Source organism: Amphimedon queenslandica, unplaced genomic scaffold (genome assembly GCF_000090795.2).
Source record: "Amphimedon queenslandica unplaced genomic scaffold, v1.1 AMPQUscaffold_13137, whole genome shotgun sequence".
Lineage (NCBI taxonomy): Eukaryota > Metazoa > Porifera > Demospongiae > Haplosclerida > Niphatidae > Amphimedon > Amphimedon queenslandica.
The window spans coordinates 26,526-42,347 of NW_003546627.1; the positions used below are offsets into that span (position 1 = coordinate 26,526).

Here is a 15,822-nt window from a genome sequence, read left to right on the forward strand (position 1 = left end):
AGCAGTAATTATAGTTAATTTATTCTTCATTACTTTTTAGAATGTTCAGTTTACAGACTCATACAGTGCATGTGTGGACACTATTGTAATAATAAATAACTATTATTACTTTTTGCTATTTTTGTTCACTAATTGCCTTTCATTTTGTGTCTTTGATTCCTTTTAGCTGTCAAGTTATTTCATTAGTCAACTTTTGTGGAGAGTTTGATACAAAATAACTGTTAAGACTACTATGGCCCCAGTTTTATTACATATTGTGATGCTATGTAAAAAATTTGAGCCTATTCTGATCATCACTCTTCATGAGCTGACAAGTATACAATTATGGCATTTGAAGCAACTTTAAAAATTTGTAAAAATCTAATTTTGATTACAATCTGCTGCTCAAACTTCTATACAACATAAGGACACATACATGTATGTGTACAAGAAAAATCTATAATCTTTATTATGATAAATATTTAAAATTAAAAATAATTTTTCACTACTCTCTTACATTTGAAGGATCAAGGAATAAAGGAGTTTTTAGACTTTATCTATATCAACTTGGACATTCATTAGAGCTGCCATTAATATTAACGTCTATGCCAAAATGAAGACAGATATGGCTAACACTATATTTCTTGATTAATATATATAGAGATAGCTATGGAGAAAGAGAAAAGAAAATGAGAGGGGAAAAGAGAGCCTGTTTAGTAACTTAACTTGTAAGAAGTAGTGTGGGCAGAAAAATAAGGACAGCTTGCATAGTATGATCTGGCACTTCCTGATTCCAAAGCTGAATTAAAAGAATGAAGGAATGGTTATTTGATCATGTTGATTTGTACCATCTACTCTAGTTTTGGGGGGCATCAAAGGAATTTGTAGATATATATAGACTATATACTTGTCTAGTGCTGAGTCATTGAGTCTACAATTGTGATATTGCGGCTGGCTGTCTAGATCTATCTTCTCAAAATTATGGGCTTATCAGTAGCAAATCCAGGACTAATTTTCTTTCTATTGACTGTAATACAAGTCAATGGTAAGCTCAGCTTATTAAGTTGTGCCTTGCATTACAGGCTATTCTTTCTTTAATATGCCACTACAGTTTTAGCAAGCAGCCTCTCCTCCTATGGAAGTGAATTTTATTTGGCATTTCCAAGGAATGTCAATGGAGCAACAAACCTCACACTAACAGTACACACGCTCAAGAGTACATCAGTTCAATACAGCATTGAGTCTTTCAATCAAGGCTTTAGCTACTCTGGTACAACCACTGCAGGAGATCCTGATGTTGTGGCTATACCATTGAATTATGAAGTTTTGTTTTCCAACTATCCATACCGAAATTTGGGCCTGTATATTACATCACCTGAGACTGAGCCTGTATCTGTTGTTGCATGGAGTGAGAGCATTTATGGGTACTTTTCATTTCTTGGGCTTCCATGTCACACTCAACCAACAAACCAGTATGTATATTATGCAGTTTCATCTTATGGTATCAACAATTTCTTTGGTTATGTTGTTCTTGTTGGATGCATGAATGACACCAATGTCACCATAGTACCAAGTCAATATGCTAACATTACAATGCCAATCAATCCACAATCACCAATCAGTGGATATAACACATATCGAGCAGGAGGAAACAACACATTTGTCATACACGCAGGTCAGACTATAAAAATTGATCAAGCTTTTGCTGATATCTCTGGTACTAAAATAATTTCTGATGCTCCATTGACTGTTATTAGTGGACACATTGCTGCTCAGGTTCCACTTGGAGTAAGTGATGCTGATCCAATGGCAACGCAAGTCACTCCTACTATCACCTGGGGTAAAGAATTCCTTCTGTCTCCTCATCATAATGGAGATAGTGGCCAGTTTTACAAGATTATTGCTGATAAGGATGGAACAAATATTCAAAGGAAATGTGACACCAGTCCTACAGTTAACACTACTCTCTCCTCTGGCCAAGTCTATCAGTTCAATACTTCTAACACTTCTTACTGCAGTCTTGTAGCTAACAGGCCAATATACGTGGGGCATGTTGGACCAAGTACTTTCTTTAATGGAGGTACTTATGGTGATCCAGCACTTAACACAGTTCCTCCAATAAGCCAGTACTTACACTCAATAGAGTATACAACATTCTTTACAACATTGAGTGGTGTGAGCGTCCTTGTACCAAATGATCAATATTTTAGTAACTACCAGATAATTGATAATACTCTCCACTCTATTTCATGGAGCTCCGTAATTCATTTTCCTAATGGAACAATTGCCGGTTATGCCTTTTCTGCCTCAACCTCTGGTACTCATACATTCACCCATTCAAGAAATTCAGGAAGGCTATTTCTTTCAGTATACGGATGGTTGAGACACCATGGATTTGCATATTCAGGTGGCATGGGTCTTGATCCAATAAATCCACTCCCACAGGTTAGTTTTACTCAAGGACTTTTTATTGTTACAGAAGGAAGCAATGATGCCATTATCTACTTAAAAAGAAGTGCAAATGTTGAGGAAGAAGTATCAGTGAGAGTAAGTGTCACTCCTCAACAATTGGACACAGCTGAAGGTAAAAATGCATTGTAATTCCATTTTGACTTATCCTATAATGTATAGATGGAGATGATTATTTGTCAACAAATGAGGTGGTCACATTTAGATATGGAGAGACACTACATAATATAACAATTGCTATTATTGATGACGTCTATGCTGAACCTACTGAATATTTCAGCGTAAGGCTGGAAGCTATTGGACAAGATGTTGTTGTATTTCCAATTACAGAATGCACTGTAGGAATACATGACAATGATTGTAAGTATAACACAGTGTTACTCAGATTCAACATTTTCCAACACAGATATACAGATTGGTTTTAGTAACTCATCACTGATTATTGATAGTACAGAACTGACTCTTGCTGTCTCAAACTATCATGGAATAATGCAATCAGGAGAAATGTCAACTGTTCAGTTGCAAGTTGAAAGTTTATCAGGTACAGACAAATACTTTTTACATAAATTATGCATTCTTGAACCATAGGCGAAGCTTTAAATGTCACTCGCTTTGATTTCTATAATTACAGTGGAAGCTACAGTGCAACTCTTAATCTCTCTCATCTTCCTTTCTCTCTGGTATACAACCAAAATGATCCTGTGTTATTAGGGAGACTTGCTATTGATAAATCAAACATCAATCTAACAATAGAACCACCTGTTATTACCGTTACCTATAATCCTCAAATTCCTCAAATTTTTACTACAACAACACAAGTTGATTGCATGAGTACAACCGTCACCATAACATCCATTCCTACAATATCATCTCAAGCTTGTGCGTTTTCTGAGCCAATTACAGTTACATCTATTCGCACAAGCATGCTAACAACTGCAACAAGTGCTTCAATTATGATCACAAGCCCTCCAGTATCTAAAGTAACAATAACTATTGAGAAGACTTTGCCATGTTCTGCAGCTATACTACCAACAACACAACCGAACCAGTCCTCGTTGAGCTCAAGTGTAGTCGTTGGAGGTGTAATGGGCTATGTTATACTTGTCATTCTCGGTGTTGTTGGCACTGTAGGTGGGTTTTTCTGTGGAAGAAGTACCAGAAGACAACAAGGAATGACAATGTTGGCAACGAATGTACCAGTAATTTTTAGTAATGTTAATGATTATGAAGGTCGTAGAAAAGCAGTTAGATCTGGTATACTTGATAAAAACCAGTCACTTCCTCTACCTATACCTCCGCATAATATTGGTGAAGAGATTTATGATGATAATGCGATTTACATGGAAATGGATAATTTGCAGAAAGAAATGACATACGAAAATTCTGTAGCAATTTCAGCACAGTAAACATGAGTATTGCAGATACAGTAATGTATTTTGTTATTTGTCTTACATTATGCATGCATCAATAAGCCTAATTGTTTACTATTATTGAGTGACCCATCATTACGTATCTAATTGTGTGACACTAATTAAAATAAACCCCCATAGAGTGTTATGTGTAGTAGAGATAGTTGTGTACATATTAATTAAAATTAACAAAATTTTGTGCTGTAGTTTTTGAAATACAATTCGACTATAACAATGTTATAGGGTGTGGTTTTTAAAGGTGTGGCTAGAAAGTCTATGAAATTGCAAAATGATGTCTACTGCTACAGCTAGTTCTTGGAGGGATTTGAGCACTAACGAGATGTCTTATGGATCCCAGAGAAAGATTGCTGCCTTTCTGGACTCGTCTCATACCCTTAACTGAAAAGACTTGCTCTCAATGATGCCAGAATACAGGTACAAAAATAATTTTAATTTTTAAAAACACCATCATCATAATCTCAGTCCTCTACAGATGCAGCAGTTATCCCAGCAGGAGGCGAGAGGGAAGAGTCCCACTATATCACTGTTGAGCCACATGGCATCAAGAGGTAGGACTGTTGGCCAGCTGTACGACTTTTGCAATGAGCAGGAGGAACCTGACTACCCGGGTGGTATCCTATATCCTATTCCTGTATAGTCCTTTTTCACTAACGCCTTTTAATCATATTCATATTTTACACTACGCCCACATTAATTTCATGGCCATTTTGGGTGGCAAGATGGCATGGTGGAGATGGCAGAATGGAGTGAATCGAAGGAAAACTCACTTTCTAGAGCTAGTTTAGATGATGTAGCTATATCAATAGAAAGCTACTAAATTTTTCAGTAATGGAATCAAATTCTGCTGGAAAGATACTGTCATTGTAGCCGTTTATACTGCTTTATACAGGAAAGGGGTCTACTGCAAAATAAAGAAAACCTTCAAAAACATTTGTGGAACAGTTTCTGAGTATTAAATTGTCATATACAAGTATAAAATAACAATATTACCAACTCTAATACTTAGAAACAACAAATACTTGGATGCAGCAACTCACTGTAGTGAGCTTTTGCTGCTCCTATACACTTTACTGCCAGTGTCTATCAATCCAGGAATCATATAATTGTTAAGACAGTTCCTTGGCTTTCTATTGATATAGCTACATCATCTAAACTAGCTCTAGAAAGTGAGTTTTCCTTCGATTCACTCCATTCTGCCATCTCCACCATGACATCTTGCCACCCAAAATGTCCATGAAATTAAATGTGGGCGTAGTGTAAAATATGAATATGATTAAAAGGTGTTAGTGAAAAAAGACTATATGTGAAGTGACAATGACTACAAGTATTATATAAAAATTTATAAATGCAATATTATATATAGATCTAGTCCATGGTATTACCATATAGCCAAAAAATTTTGTGAGGAATAAATTTTCATCCAAATTTGTCTTACATTTTCTGATTCATATGAACGTCTTTATGCTGTGTAGAAAGTTTGAGGTCATTCTGACTTAAACTTTTCAAGTTACAGCTTTTTAAAGAAATTGGCCAAAATCTGAAAAACCCCCCTTACTATAGCCCATAGTTTTTTCTGAAAAATGGCTCCGAAATCACCCCAAATTTTTATTACATTTTCTGATACATATTGATGTACTTATGCTGTGTAGAAAGTTTGAGCTAATTCCAATTTGAATTTTTCAAGTTATAGCCATTTTTAAAAATTAGCCAATAATGGCTTCAAAATTATCACCAATTTTGTTACATTTTGCAATGCTATATAAAAAATTTGAGCAGATTCTTATCATCATCCTTTATGAGCTGACAAGTATACAATTATGGCATTTGAAGCAACTTTAAAAAATTTTTTAAATCTAATTTTGATTGCAATTTGCTGCTCAAACTTCTATACAACATAAGGACATGTACATGTATATGTACAGTACAAGAAAAAACTATAATCTTTATTATAATGAAATTAAAATATTATTTTTCACTACTCTCTTACATTTGAAGTATCAAGGAATAAAGGAGTTTTTAGACTTTATCTATATCAACTTGGACACTCATTGGAGTTGCCATTGTTATTAATGCCTATGCTAAAATGAGGACAGATAATGTGGTTAGCATTACATTTCTTAATCAATATAAAGGGATGGTTAGGAGAAAAAGAAAAAGAAAAAGAGAGAGGAAAAGAGAGCATGTTTAATAACTTAACAACAGACTCTTCTAAGAAGTAGTAGTGTGGGCGGAATGATAAGGCCTGAAAGAACGAAGGAATGTTAATTTGATTATGTTGATGTGCATATAGTTATGGGTATCAAAGGAATTATTTGTAGATATAGACTACTTGTCTAGTGCTGAGTCAGTGAGTCTACAATTGTGATATTGCGGCTGGCTGTCTAGATCTATCTTCTCAAAATCATGGACTTATCAGTAGCAAATCTCGGACTAATTTTCTTTCTATTGACTGTAATACAAGTCAATGGTAAGCTCAGCTTATTAAGTTGTGCCTTGCATTACAGGCTGTTCTTTCTTTAATATGCCACTACAGTTTTAGCAAGCAGCCTCTCCTCCTATGGAAGTGAATTTTATTTGGCATTTCCAAGGAATGTCAATGGAGCAACAAACCTCACACTAACAGTACACACACTCAAGAGTACATCAGTTCAATACAGCATTGAGTCTCTCAATCAAGGCTTTAGCTACTCTGGTACAACCACTGCAGGAGATCCTGATGTTGTGGCTATACCATTAAATTATGAAGTCTTCCTATCCTCCTATTCAAACCGAAAGTTAGGCCTGCATATTACATCACCTGAGACTGAGCCTGTATCTGTTGTTGCATGGAGTAGGAATATTTATGGGTACTTTTCATTTCTTGGGCTTCCATGTCACACTCAACCAACAAATTCATATGTATATTATGCAGTATCATCTCATGGTTACAGTAACTTTCCTGGATATTTTCTCCTTGTTGGGTGCATGAATAACACCAATGTCACCATAGTACCAAGTCAATATGCTAACATTACAATGCCAATCAATCCACAATCACCAATCAGTGGATATAACACATATCGAGCAGGAGAAAACAACATATTTGTTGTACATGCAGGGCAGACTATAAAAATTGATCAAGCTTTTGTTGATCTCTCTGGCACTAAAATAATTTCAGATGCACCATTGACAGTTATAAGTGGACACAGTACTGCTCAGGTTCCACTTGGAATAAGTGATGCTGATCCAATGGCAACACAAGTCCCTCCTACTATCACCTGGGGTACAGAATTCCTCTTGTCTCCTCATCATAATAGGAATACTGGTCAGTTCTATAAGATTATTGCTCACAAGGATGGAACTAATATTCAAAGGAAATGTGACACCAGTCCTACAGTTAATGCCACTCTCTCCTCTGGCCAAGTTTATCAGTTCAATACTTCTAACACTTCATACTGCAGTCTTGTAGCTAGCAGGCCAATATATGTGGCACATGTTGGAACAAGTAAAAACTTTAATGGAGGTACTTATGGTGATCCAACTCTTAACACAGTTCCTCCAATAAACCAATACATACACTCAATAGAGTATACAAGATACTTTGCAATATCTAGTGGTGTAAACCTGCTTATACCAAGGGATCAATACTTCAGTAGCCACCTGATAATTGATAATACTCTTTTCCCTATTTCATGGGACTCCGCTATTTACTTTCCTAATGGAACAATTGCTGGCTATGGTTGGCACTCTTCAACTTCTGGTACTCATACATTCACCCATCCAAGTACTTCAGGGGGGATATTTCTTTCAGTATATGGATGGACGACATTCAGTGGATATGCATTCTCAGGTGGCATGGGTCTTGATCCAATAAATTCACTCCCACAGGTTAGCTTTACTCAAGAACTGTTTATCGTTACAGAAGGAAGCAATGATGCCATTATCTACTTAAAAAGAAGTGCAAGTGTTGAGGAAGAAGTATCAGTGAGAGTGAGTGTCACTCCTCAACAGTTAGACACAGCTGAAGGTAAATGATACATTCTGATTCTATTTTGACTTATCCTATAATGTATAGGTGGAGATGATTATTTGTCAAAAAGTGCAGTGGTCACATTTAGATATGGTGAAACGCTACATAATGTAACCATTGCTGTTATTGATGACCTCTATGCTGAGTCTACTGAGTATTTTACTGTAAGACTGGAAGCTATTGGACAAGATGTTTTTGCATTTCCAATTACAGAATGCACTGTAGGAATACAGGACAATGATTGTAAGTATATAACACAGTGATTCTTAGATTCAATATTTTTCAGATATACAGATTGGTTTTAGCAAATCATCACTGATTATTGATAGTACAGAAATGACTCTTGACATGTCCAACTATCGTGGAATAATGCAGTCAGGAGAAATATCAACTGTTCAGTTGCAAGTTGAAAGTTTATCAGGTACAGACAAATACTTTTTACATAAATCATGCATCTTTGAACCTCAGGTGAAGCTTTAAATGTCACTCGCTTTGATTTCTATAATTACAGTGGAAGCTACAGTGCAACTCTTAATCTCTCTCATCTTCCTTTCTCTCTGGTATACAACCAAAATAATGCTGTGTTGTTAGGGAGACTTGCTATTGATAAATCAAACATCAATCTAAGAATAGAGCCATCTGTTATTACTGTTACCTATAATACTAAAACTTCTTATGCTACTACAACAACACAAATTAATCACATGAGTAGTGATATTTCAACTGTCACCATAACATTCATTCCTACAACATCATCTCAAGCTTGTGTGTCCTCTCGGCCAATTACAGTTACATCATCCATTACTACAATATCAACGCAAGTTTGTACATTTTCTGAGCCAGTTACAGTTACATCTATTCGCACAAGCATGCTAACAACTGCAACAAGTGCTTCAGTTATAAATGAAAGCCCTTCACTATCTAAAATAACAATAACGGTTGAGAAGACTTTGCCATGTTCTGCAGCTATACTACCAACAACACAACCAAACCAGTCCTCGTTGAACTCAAGTGTAGTTGTTGGAGGTGTAATGGGCTATGTTATACTTGTCATTCTCGGTGTCGTTGGCACTGTAGGTGGGTTTTTCTGTGGAAGAAGTACCAGGAGACAACAAGGAATGACAATGTCGGCAACAAATGTACCAGGGGTAATCTTTAGTAACTTTAATGATTATGAAGGTCGTAGAAAAGCAGTTAGATCTGGTATACTTGATAAAAACCAGTCACTTCCTCTACCTATACCTCCACATAATATTGGTGAAGAGATTTATGATGATACTGCTATTTACATGGAAATGGATAATTTGCAGAAAGAAATGACATACGAAAATTCTGTAGCAATTTCAGCACAGTAAACATGAGTATTGCAGATACAGTAATGTATTTTGTTATTTGTCTTACATTATGCATGCATCAATAAGCCTAATTGTTTACTATTATTGAGTGACCCATCATTACGTATCTAATTGTGTGACACTAATTAAAATAAACCCCCATAAAGTGTTATGTGTAGTAGAGATAGTTGTGTACATATTAACAAGAGTAGATATTAATTAAATTTAACAAATTTTTGTGCTGTAGTTTTTGAAATACAATGTTATAGGGTGTGGTTTTAAAGGTGTGGCCAGAAAGTCAAGGAAATTGCAAAATGACGTCTACTGTTAGAGCTGGTTCTTGGAGAGATTTGAGCACTAATGAGATGTCTTATGGATCCCAGAGAAAGATTGCCGCCTTTCTGGACTCGTCTCACACCCTCAACTGGAAAGACTTGCTCTCAATGATGCCAGAATACGGGTACAAAAATAACTTTATTTTTTAACAATTATCATCATCATCAATAATCTCAGTCCTCTACAGATGCAGCAGTTATCCCAGCAGGAGGCGAGAGGGAAGAGTCCCACTATATCACTGTTGAGCCACATGGCATCAAGAGGTAGGACTGTTGGCCAGCTGTATGACTTTTGCAAGACACTTGGAATGAACAGAATATGTGAACTAATAGTACAAGGATTACAAGGTACTATTATTGTATTTTAAGCAATTATTATGTTAATAATTATGCATTTTATTTATATATGTTATTTATGTTTTTCAAGTAATGTAATGATTATTAAATATTTAGTATTTTATTATTATCATGCTTTATTTGTATTAAAAGTAAATATTATTAGATGTAGTATTGAAAACATTTAATAATGTTTTGGGTTGGAATTGAATCGAGTATATACATGTATAATTATTTTATTTTAAATTCACTTCTTCTTATTCTTAGAAAGAAACATCAAAGTAGACGTACCTTTGCCTACTCCTCATTCCACTCCTCCGTCAAACGGTCGACCATTTGTCCCTCCCCACCCTCCTCCTCCTCCTCAACCTGTAATTGTTGATACTCTACTACGTGAATCTAGCGATAACTCTACAAGTACTTCTAGAACTGACCAATCAGATTCTAAACCAAATGCAAAACCATCTCTCTCTCCATCGCCCTCTTCATCTCTCCACCCACCACTCTCTCACGAAACCACACCCACTCAGATCCTCTCGTACGAAGACGTCAAAAAAGCGACGGGAGACTTTGATAATGTTTTATTCTCTGAGGGTGGACATAAGCTAGGACAGGGTGGGTTTGGTGTTGTCTATCAGGGACAGATTAATCTTGGGGAAGGTAACAGGGAAGTCGCTGTCAAAGTTTTTGTCGATGATGTGAGTTTTTATAAAACAATTCTCAAATTTTACTTTTTTATTAAAATTAATAGGCAAATTCTGAAATGGTATTACAATTTAAGACTGAGCTACACACCATCTCAAAGTATCCACACACAAACACACACACACACACACACACACACACACACACACACACACACACACACACACACACACACATACACACACACATACACACACACACACACATACACACACACACACACACACACACATACACACACACACACATACACTAATAGCTTGTACACATTATCACTATAAACTCTCCCTCTACTCCATGCCCTCCTGTACTTTCCCTTAGCTATCAGTTGATTTAAAGTGTGTAGATTTGTATTTTAAAATGACATCATGGCTTGTTTACTGGTAATCCTCATGGAGTTACTTTCACTTTTCATTTCCCTCATATCAGTAACATATACATGTACATGTATTGCTATGAATATAATTACTTACGTATACATGTATGTATATTTAATACTTTGTATGCTTAGTTGAATGATACCGTATAGCACTTTACTTTGTAATGCCAGGCTTAAATGTGGCAGAATCCTTAAGCAACTTAGTAGCAAAAATCTTATCACAAAAGAACCAACAATAGTTATAACTCATTAAATAAACATTAATAATTATTAGTGATCATGAATAAAATAACGAGTTAGGAGTAATAGTTGCAATTGCCTCCTCTTTGCTTAAAGGTCGTCCTCGACTTACATAAATAATAAAATAAACAATAATAATAATAACACACTAATAATACAATTAATAATACCAAACCATAATAATAATTATTATTATAATTTTGGTGGCACTTTATTTTGGTGATTTTGCTGTAAAATTGTAATAGGTGGTTTTTAATTTGGCGATTTTTGTGTACACATGCATTACTGAGCATGCGCATTAATGATTGGCGGTTTTAATATTGGCGATTCTGCTTGCAAACCGCCAATCACCAAAATAAAACTCCGCCAAATTAAAGTGCTATACAATAGGCTAATGAACCTATTCTCATCTATCCACTTCTTTATATATATATATATAAATTTGAATGTACTTTATTCTTATTTAGCACCTCCTTATTTTCCATAGACTAAAACATCCCAACCTATTACCACTTCTTGGCTACACTTCCAACCAGTCCACACTGTGTCTAGTGTATCCTTATATGGCATTGGGCTCACTGGATAAACACTTGAGTAGGTTGGAGCTCGGGAGTGAGAGGAGGCTTCAGATACTGAGAGATATTGCATCAGGTTTACATTATCTGCACACTGGGTGTGGTGAAATATTAGTACATAGAGATGTGAAGAGGTAAGCACTGTATGCAATCTTTTTAGAATTATTTTAATAGCAGATTTTTATTTTTCCAAAAAATGGCTCCAAAATCACCCCCAATTTTTATTACATTTTCTGATGCATATTGACATCCTTATGCTGTGTAGAAAGTTTGAGCGAATTCCGTCTTCAATTTCTCAAGTTATGACCATTTAAAAAATTGGCCAATTTTTGAAAAATTCCCTGTACTATATAGCCCATAGTTTTTTTCTGAAAAATGGCTTCGAAATTACCCCAAATTTTTATTACATTTTCTGATGCATATTGATGTTCTTATGCTGTGTAGAAAGTTTGAGCAAATTCCGACTTCAATTTCTCAAGTTATGACCATTTAAAAAATTGGCCAATTTTTGAAAAATTCCTTGTACTATAGCCCATGGTTTTTTCCGAAAAATGGCTCCGAAATCACCCCATATTTTTATTACATTTTCTGATACATATTGACGTCCTTATGCTGTGTAGAAAGTTTGAGCTTATTCCAACTTTAATTTTTCAAGTTATGACCATTTTCAAAATCTTATGTCATCACTCTCTCCTTTCCCCAGTGCTAATATTCTCCTGGATCAAAACTGGAGAGGTGTATTAACAGACTTTGGCATAGCTAGAACACTCAGTTTAGAAACTACGACTGTTGTAACTCAAAGGATAGTTGGTACTAGAGTCTACATGTCACCAGAGTACTGCACTGGATTAGTATCGCCTTCAGCTGATGTCTATTCACTTGGTGTGGTAAGTGTAATCTTTTAGCATATTAATGACCTCTGAATGTTGCTCTTACTAGTGTGTTTGTGTGTGTACTAATGATGAAATTTTTACTATTACCGTATAGTGGGTTTATTTCAAGGATAACAAATTTTGCGAATTTTACAGATTTTTGAAGATTCGTGAAATAAAATTCCTTGAAAATCAATTTAATATGGTACAAGATGGCAGAAAAGTGGAAATTCGTGAAAATCAATTCCATGAACCTCCGGATATAGTCCATTTGCGAAAATTATTATCCTCAAAATAAACCAGCTATACGGTATATCTTATTGTTTGTGTGTGTGTGTTCTGTTTCAGGTGATACTTGAGCTGGTGTTTGGATGTTTGGCATTACACAGCCCCAAAGGATCAGATACTGATATTGTTAGTTCAATTTAACCTAATAATACTCCAATGACAACCAAACATGCTTCTCCTACACACCTAAAAAAATGCATTTGACACTATTCTTCCTCTTCTCTCTCTTGTAGATAAGTTTTCTTGATGAATGTGATGAAACAGCTGAATTTTATTTATCATGTTGGTCCAGGAGTGATGGTGAGAGTCTAGAGGAACTAGCAGAAAAGTGCACTAACCCGTATAGAGACCAAAGACCTACCATAGCTAAAGTAAGTCTGTAAGATTAATATTATTCACTGTGACCATTGAGGATAAGAAAATGCAGTGAAGTATACTGTATTTGTATGCTATACTCATAATGTTAAATTATGTCTCTTTTTACATTATATATAGGTGCTAGAGAAACTTTGACTTTCCATTCAATCTTTTTTATTTTATTTTCTTCTTTAATCAGTACATCAAGAAAAGTTAACTGAATATTAAGCTTGTTTACACTTTACACGTATAGTAAATGCTAAAGGCTATCCACTTTCTTTGAGTAATGTAATGTCCCTTGGTAATGCATAAGGGCAGGTCAGGAATGCAACCACAAAAATTTTATTATTTTAACAAAAGATACTAGACCTTAAAAGTTACACACAGCATAATTGTTTGTTCTACAGCTCTAGCTACATAATAAACTAAAGAATAGACTGCTTGTTTGTGGCAATTTTAGCTCAAATAATTATTGTCTTTGAAGGCTTGACTGCTTGAGTATCATCAGGCCATTTCAAATGTTTGATTGGTTGATTTGAGTCTTGGGCTTGTAGCAGCATCTTCCTCTTCTGGATCGATTTTCTCAAAGCAGAGCCAAGGAGTGAGCATGGTTAAACTAACAGCATCAAGTATTGCAATACCAGCAAACAGGGACTCTTCATTAGTGACAGCAGGAATGGGTGCATGAATAATCGACTCATATGTCCAGTACAAATTCCTGTCAGCTGATACTACAACATGGGAAAGGTAGTATAGGAAAATGATGCGAGGGACAAAGAGGCCAATAACTTGAAAGAGCATGATGACTGGAATACAGAGCAGACGACCTGAGGTTCGCTTTCTAGCTCTATCCCCTTTACTGCATGTCAGTAGTATCCACGTTATGATAGCAACTGCTAGTGCTGATAAACCAAATGTTGTAGCAGCATTCTCGAAACCTTCCAATAGGTGGACTTCAATGCATTTGAGGTCTGCTGTGTCATTGGGAAATGGGAATGGTTTCTGAGTGACATTGAAGATGTCAAGACAATAGAAGTAGCGAACGATTGGATCCCAGTTATTTATGATGGCGTTTGTGGAATTGTGAAAAGCACTGTCCCAGAACGTGAAGAAGCTATGTATGCATATAATGAATGCAACGAAGAGAAGGTAGTATGTGTAGCAGACTGGAGCTTTGTATCCAAATAGGACAAAGTTGGAGCCTTTCTTTTCCAGGAAGCAGAAGATGTGCTGTGCAACTCCTATAACCCTCTTGTGGAGGCCTGCAGCTCTCTGACCAATGCAGCAACAGCAGGCAAATATTGGTGCCAGTATTATGAGGAGGATCACAGTGAGACTGGGAATCATAATGACAATGACTACTTGCATCAGAAATTGAATGTAATCACTTGCAGTAGCAAACTCTTCGCTGACAAAGAAAGCCATGACTGCCAACAGACAAATGGAGATAGTGGGTTGCTTCTATTATATAGTGAGTGCCTTATGTAGATCCTCCTACTTACATTCTGCACATATTATTTTTAATGTGTGAATTCAAGAAGGATCAAATGACTTTAGCTATAGGGTATATGTGTAGCCTATGATTTCACAGGTTATAGCAGTTATATCTACATAGTCATAGTTCAGCCAAGTCAGGCGGGCCTGCCTGACTAGGTTCAGCCAAGCCTGACTAGGTTCAGCCCTGCATGAAGTAATGTGGACAGGTGCCAGCATTACATCTTTACCATAACAAAAATTTATTATTAACATTAATTTAATTTCAGTCTCAAATATTATTATTATGAAATCATAGACATACAATCAGGACTGTTCTCTTTATCTCTTTCTCTCTCAAGTTTATTTGAGTGGAATAAATCGCGAGGAATGAGTAGCTCCTATACCTGGTTTACCATGCTTGACAGGTTTGTAAGTCATGGCAAATTCTCCCAAATAATGTCCAACCATTTCAGCCTAAAAAAGTACAAAGAATCTAATCAATCAATTATTTATACTAAAATATTCCAATAATAGCCCAGAATTAATATTGGTGAACTTAAAATCAGCCAAAGGATCGCCATTTTGTTTTTAATCTGAGCATACTTCATCAGTGACAATTAAAAATGGCCGTTAAATCGCCAATATAAAATTCACCAATTGCAAATTGTAATGAAATGCCAAATATAACTTTCGCCAATACTTTCAGCAATACATTAGTCAACATTAGCAACAAAATTCTCCTACCCTCCTATTTAATCATTAATAGGTATAGTAACTGCTAAACATTCACCTTGATCTCTACTTGATTGAAAGTCTTTCCGTTGTGTATTCCAACAACTGATCCAATCATCTCTGGAAGGATAATCATATTTCTCATGTGAGTCTTGACACAAGCTGGCTTCTCCATGGGGGGTGCCTCCTTCTTTGCCTTGCGAAGCCTTGAAAATAGAAATAATAATAATAATAATAATAACAATAATAATGTGTTCACACGTTATGGGATGATCATGGCTTTATGGACGCTTCATTATATAGCTG

The 15,822-nt window shown here is 35.7% G+C and overlaps 4 protein-coding genes across 4 annotated transcripts in view; 3 read left to right on the forward strand and 1 right to left on the reverse strand.

Moving 5' to 3' along the window:
- Positions 1-918: 918 nt before the first annotated feature.
- Positions 919-3,965, forward strand: LOC109585002 (uncharacterized). Its single transcript, XM_020000926.1, has 5 exons — positions 919-1,024; positions 1,091-2,563; positions 2,611-2,808; positions 2,855-2,989; positions 3,037-3,965. The coding sequence occupies exons 1-5, from the start codon at positions 961-963 to the stop codon at positions 3,852-3,854; spliced, it is 2,688 nt and encodes an 895-aa protein (XP_019856485.1). The 5' UTR covers positions 919-960; the 3' UTR covers positions 3,855-3,965.
- A 1,821-nt stretch (positions 3,966-5,786) lies between these two features.
- Positions 5,787-9,353, forward strand: LOC109585001 (uncharacterized). The gene is made up of 5 exons (XM_020000925.1): positions 5,787-6,345; positions 6,412-7,884; positions 7,933-8,130; positions 8,174-8,308; positions 8,356-9,353. The coding sequence occupies exons 1-5, from the start codon at positions 6,282-6,284 to the stop codon at positions 9,240-9,242; spliced, it is 2,757 nt and encodes a 918-aa protein (XP_019856484.1). The 5' UTR covers positions 5,787-6,281; the 3' UTR covers positions 9,243-9,353.
- A 101-nt stretch (positions 9,354-9,454) lies between these two features.
- Positions 9,455-13,530, forward strand: LOC100640679 (interleukin-1 receptor-associated kinase 4-like). The gene is made up of 9 exons (XM_011407918.2): positions 9,455-9,681; positions 9,735-9,904; positions 10,160-10,590; positions 10,644-10,696; positions 11,704-11,925; positions 12,495-12,678; positions 13,012-13,077; positions 13,185-13,322; positions 13,447-13,530. The coding sequence occupies exons 1-9, from the start codon at positions 9,536-9,538 to the stop codon at positions 13,462-13,464; spliced, it is 1,428 nt and encodes a 475-aa protein (XP_011406220.2). The 5' UTR covers positions 9,455-9,535; the 3' UTR covers positions 13,465-13,530.
- A 1,513-nt stretch (positions 13,531-15,043) lies between these two features.
- LOC100640807 (40S ribosomal protein S15-like) overlaps positions 15,044-15,822 on the reverse strand; it is a 2,263-nt gene continuing 1,484 nt past the window's right edge. Inside the window, exons 3-4 of the mRNA XM_020000922.1 lie at positions 15,575-15,735; positions 15,044-15,258 (exon numbers count right to left, since the gene is read on the reverse strand). Of these exons, the coding sequence (XP_019856481.1) occupies positions 15,145-15,258; positions 15,575-15,735 (275 nt within the window). The 3' untranslated portion in view covers positions 15,044-15,144. The remainder of the gene's footprint in view (positions 15,259-15,574; positions 15,736-15,822) is intronic.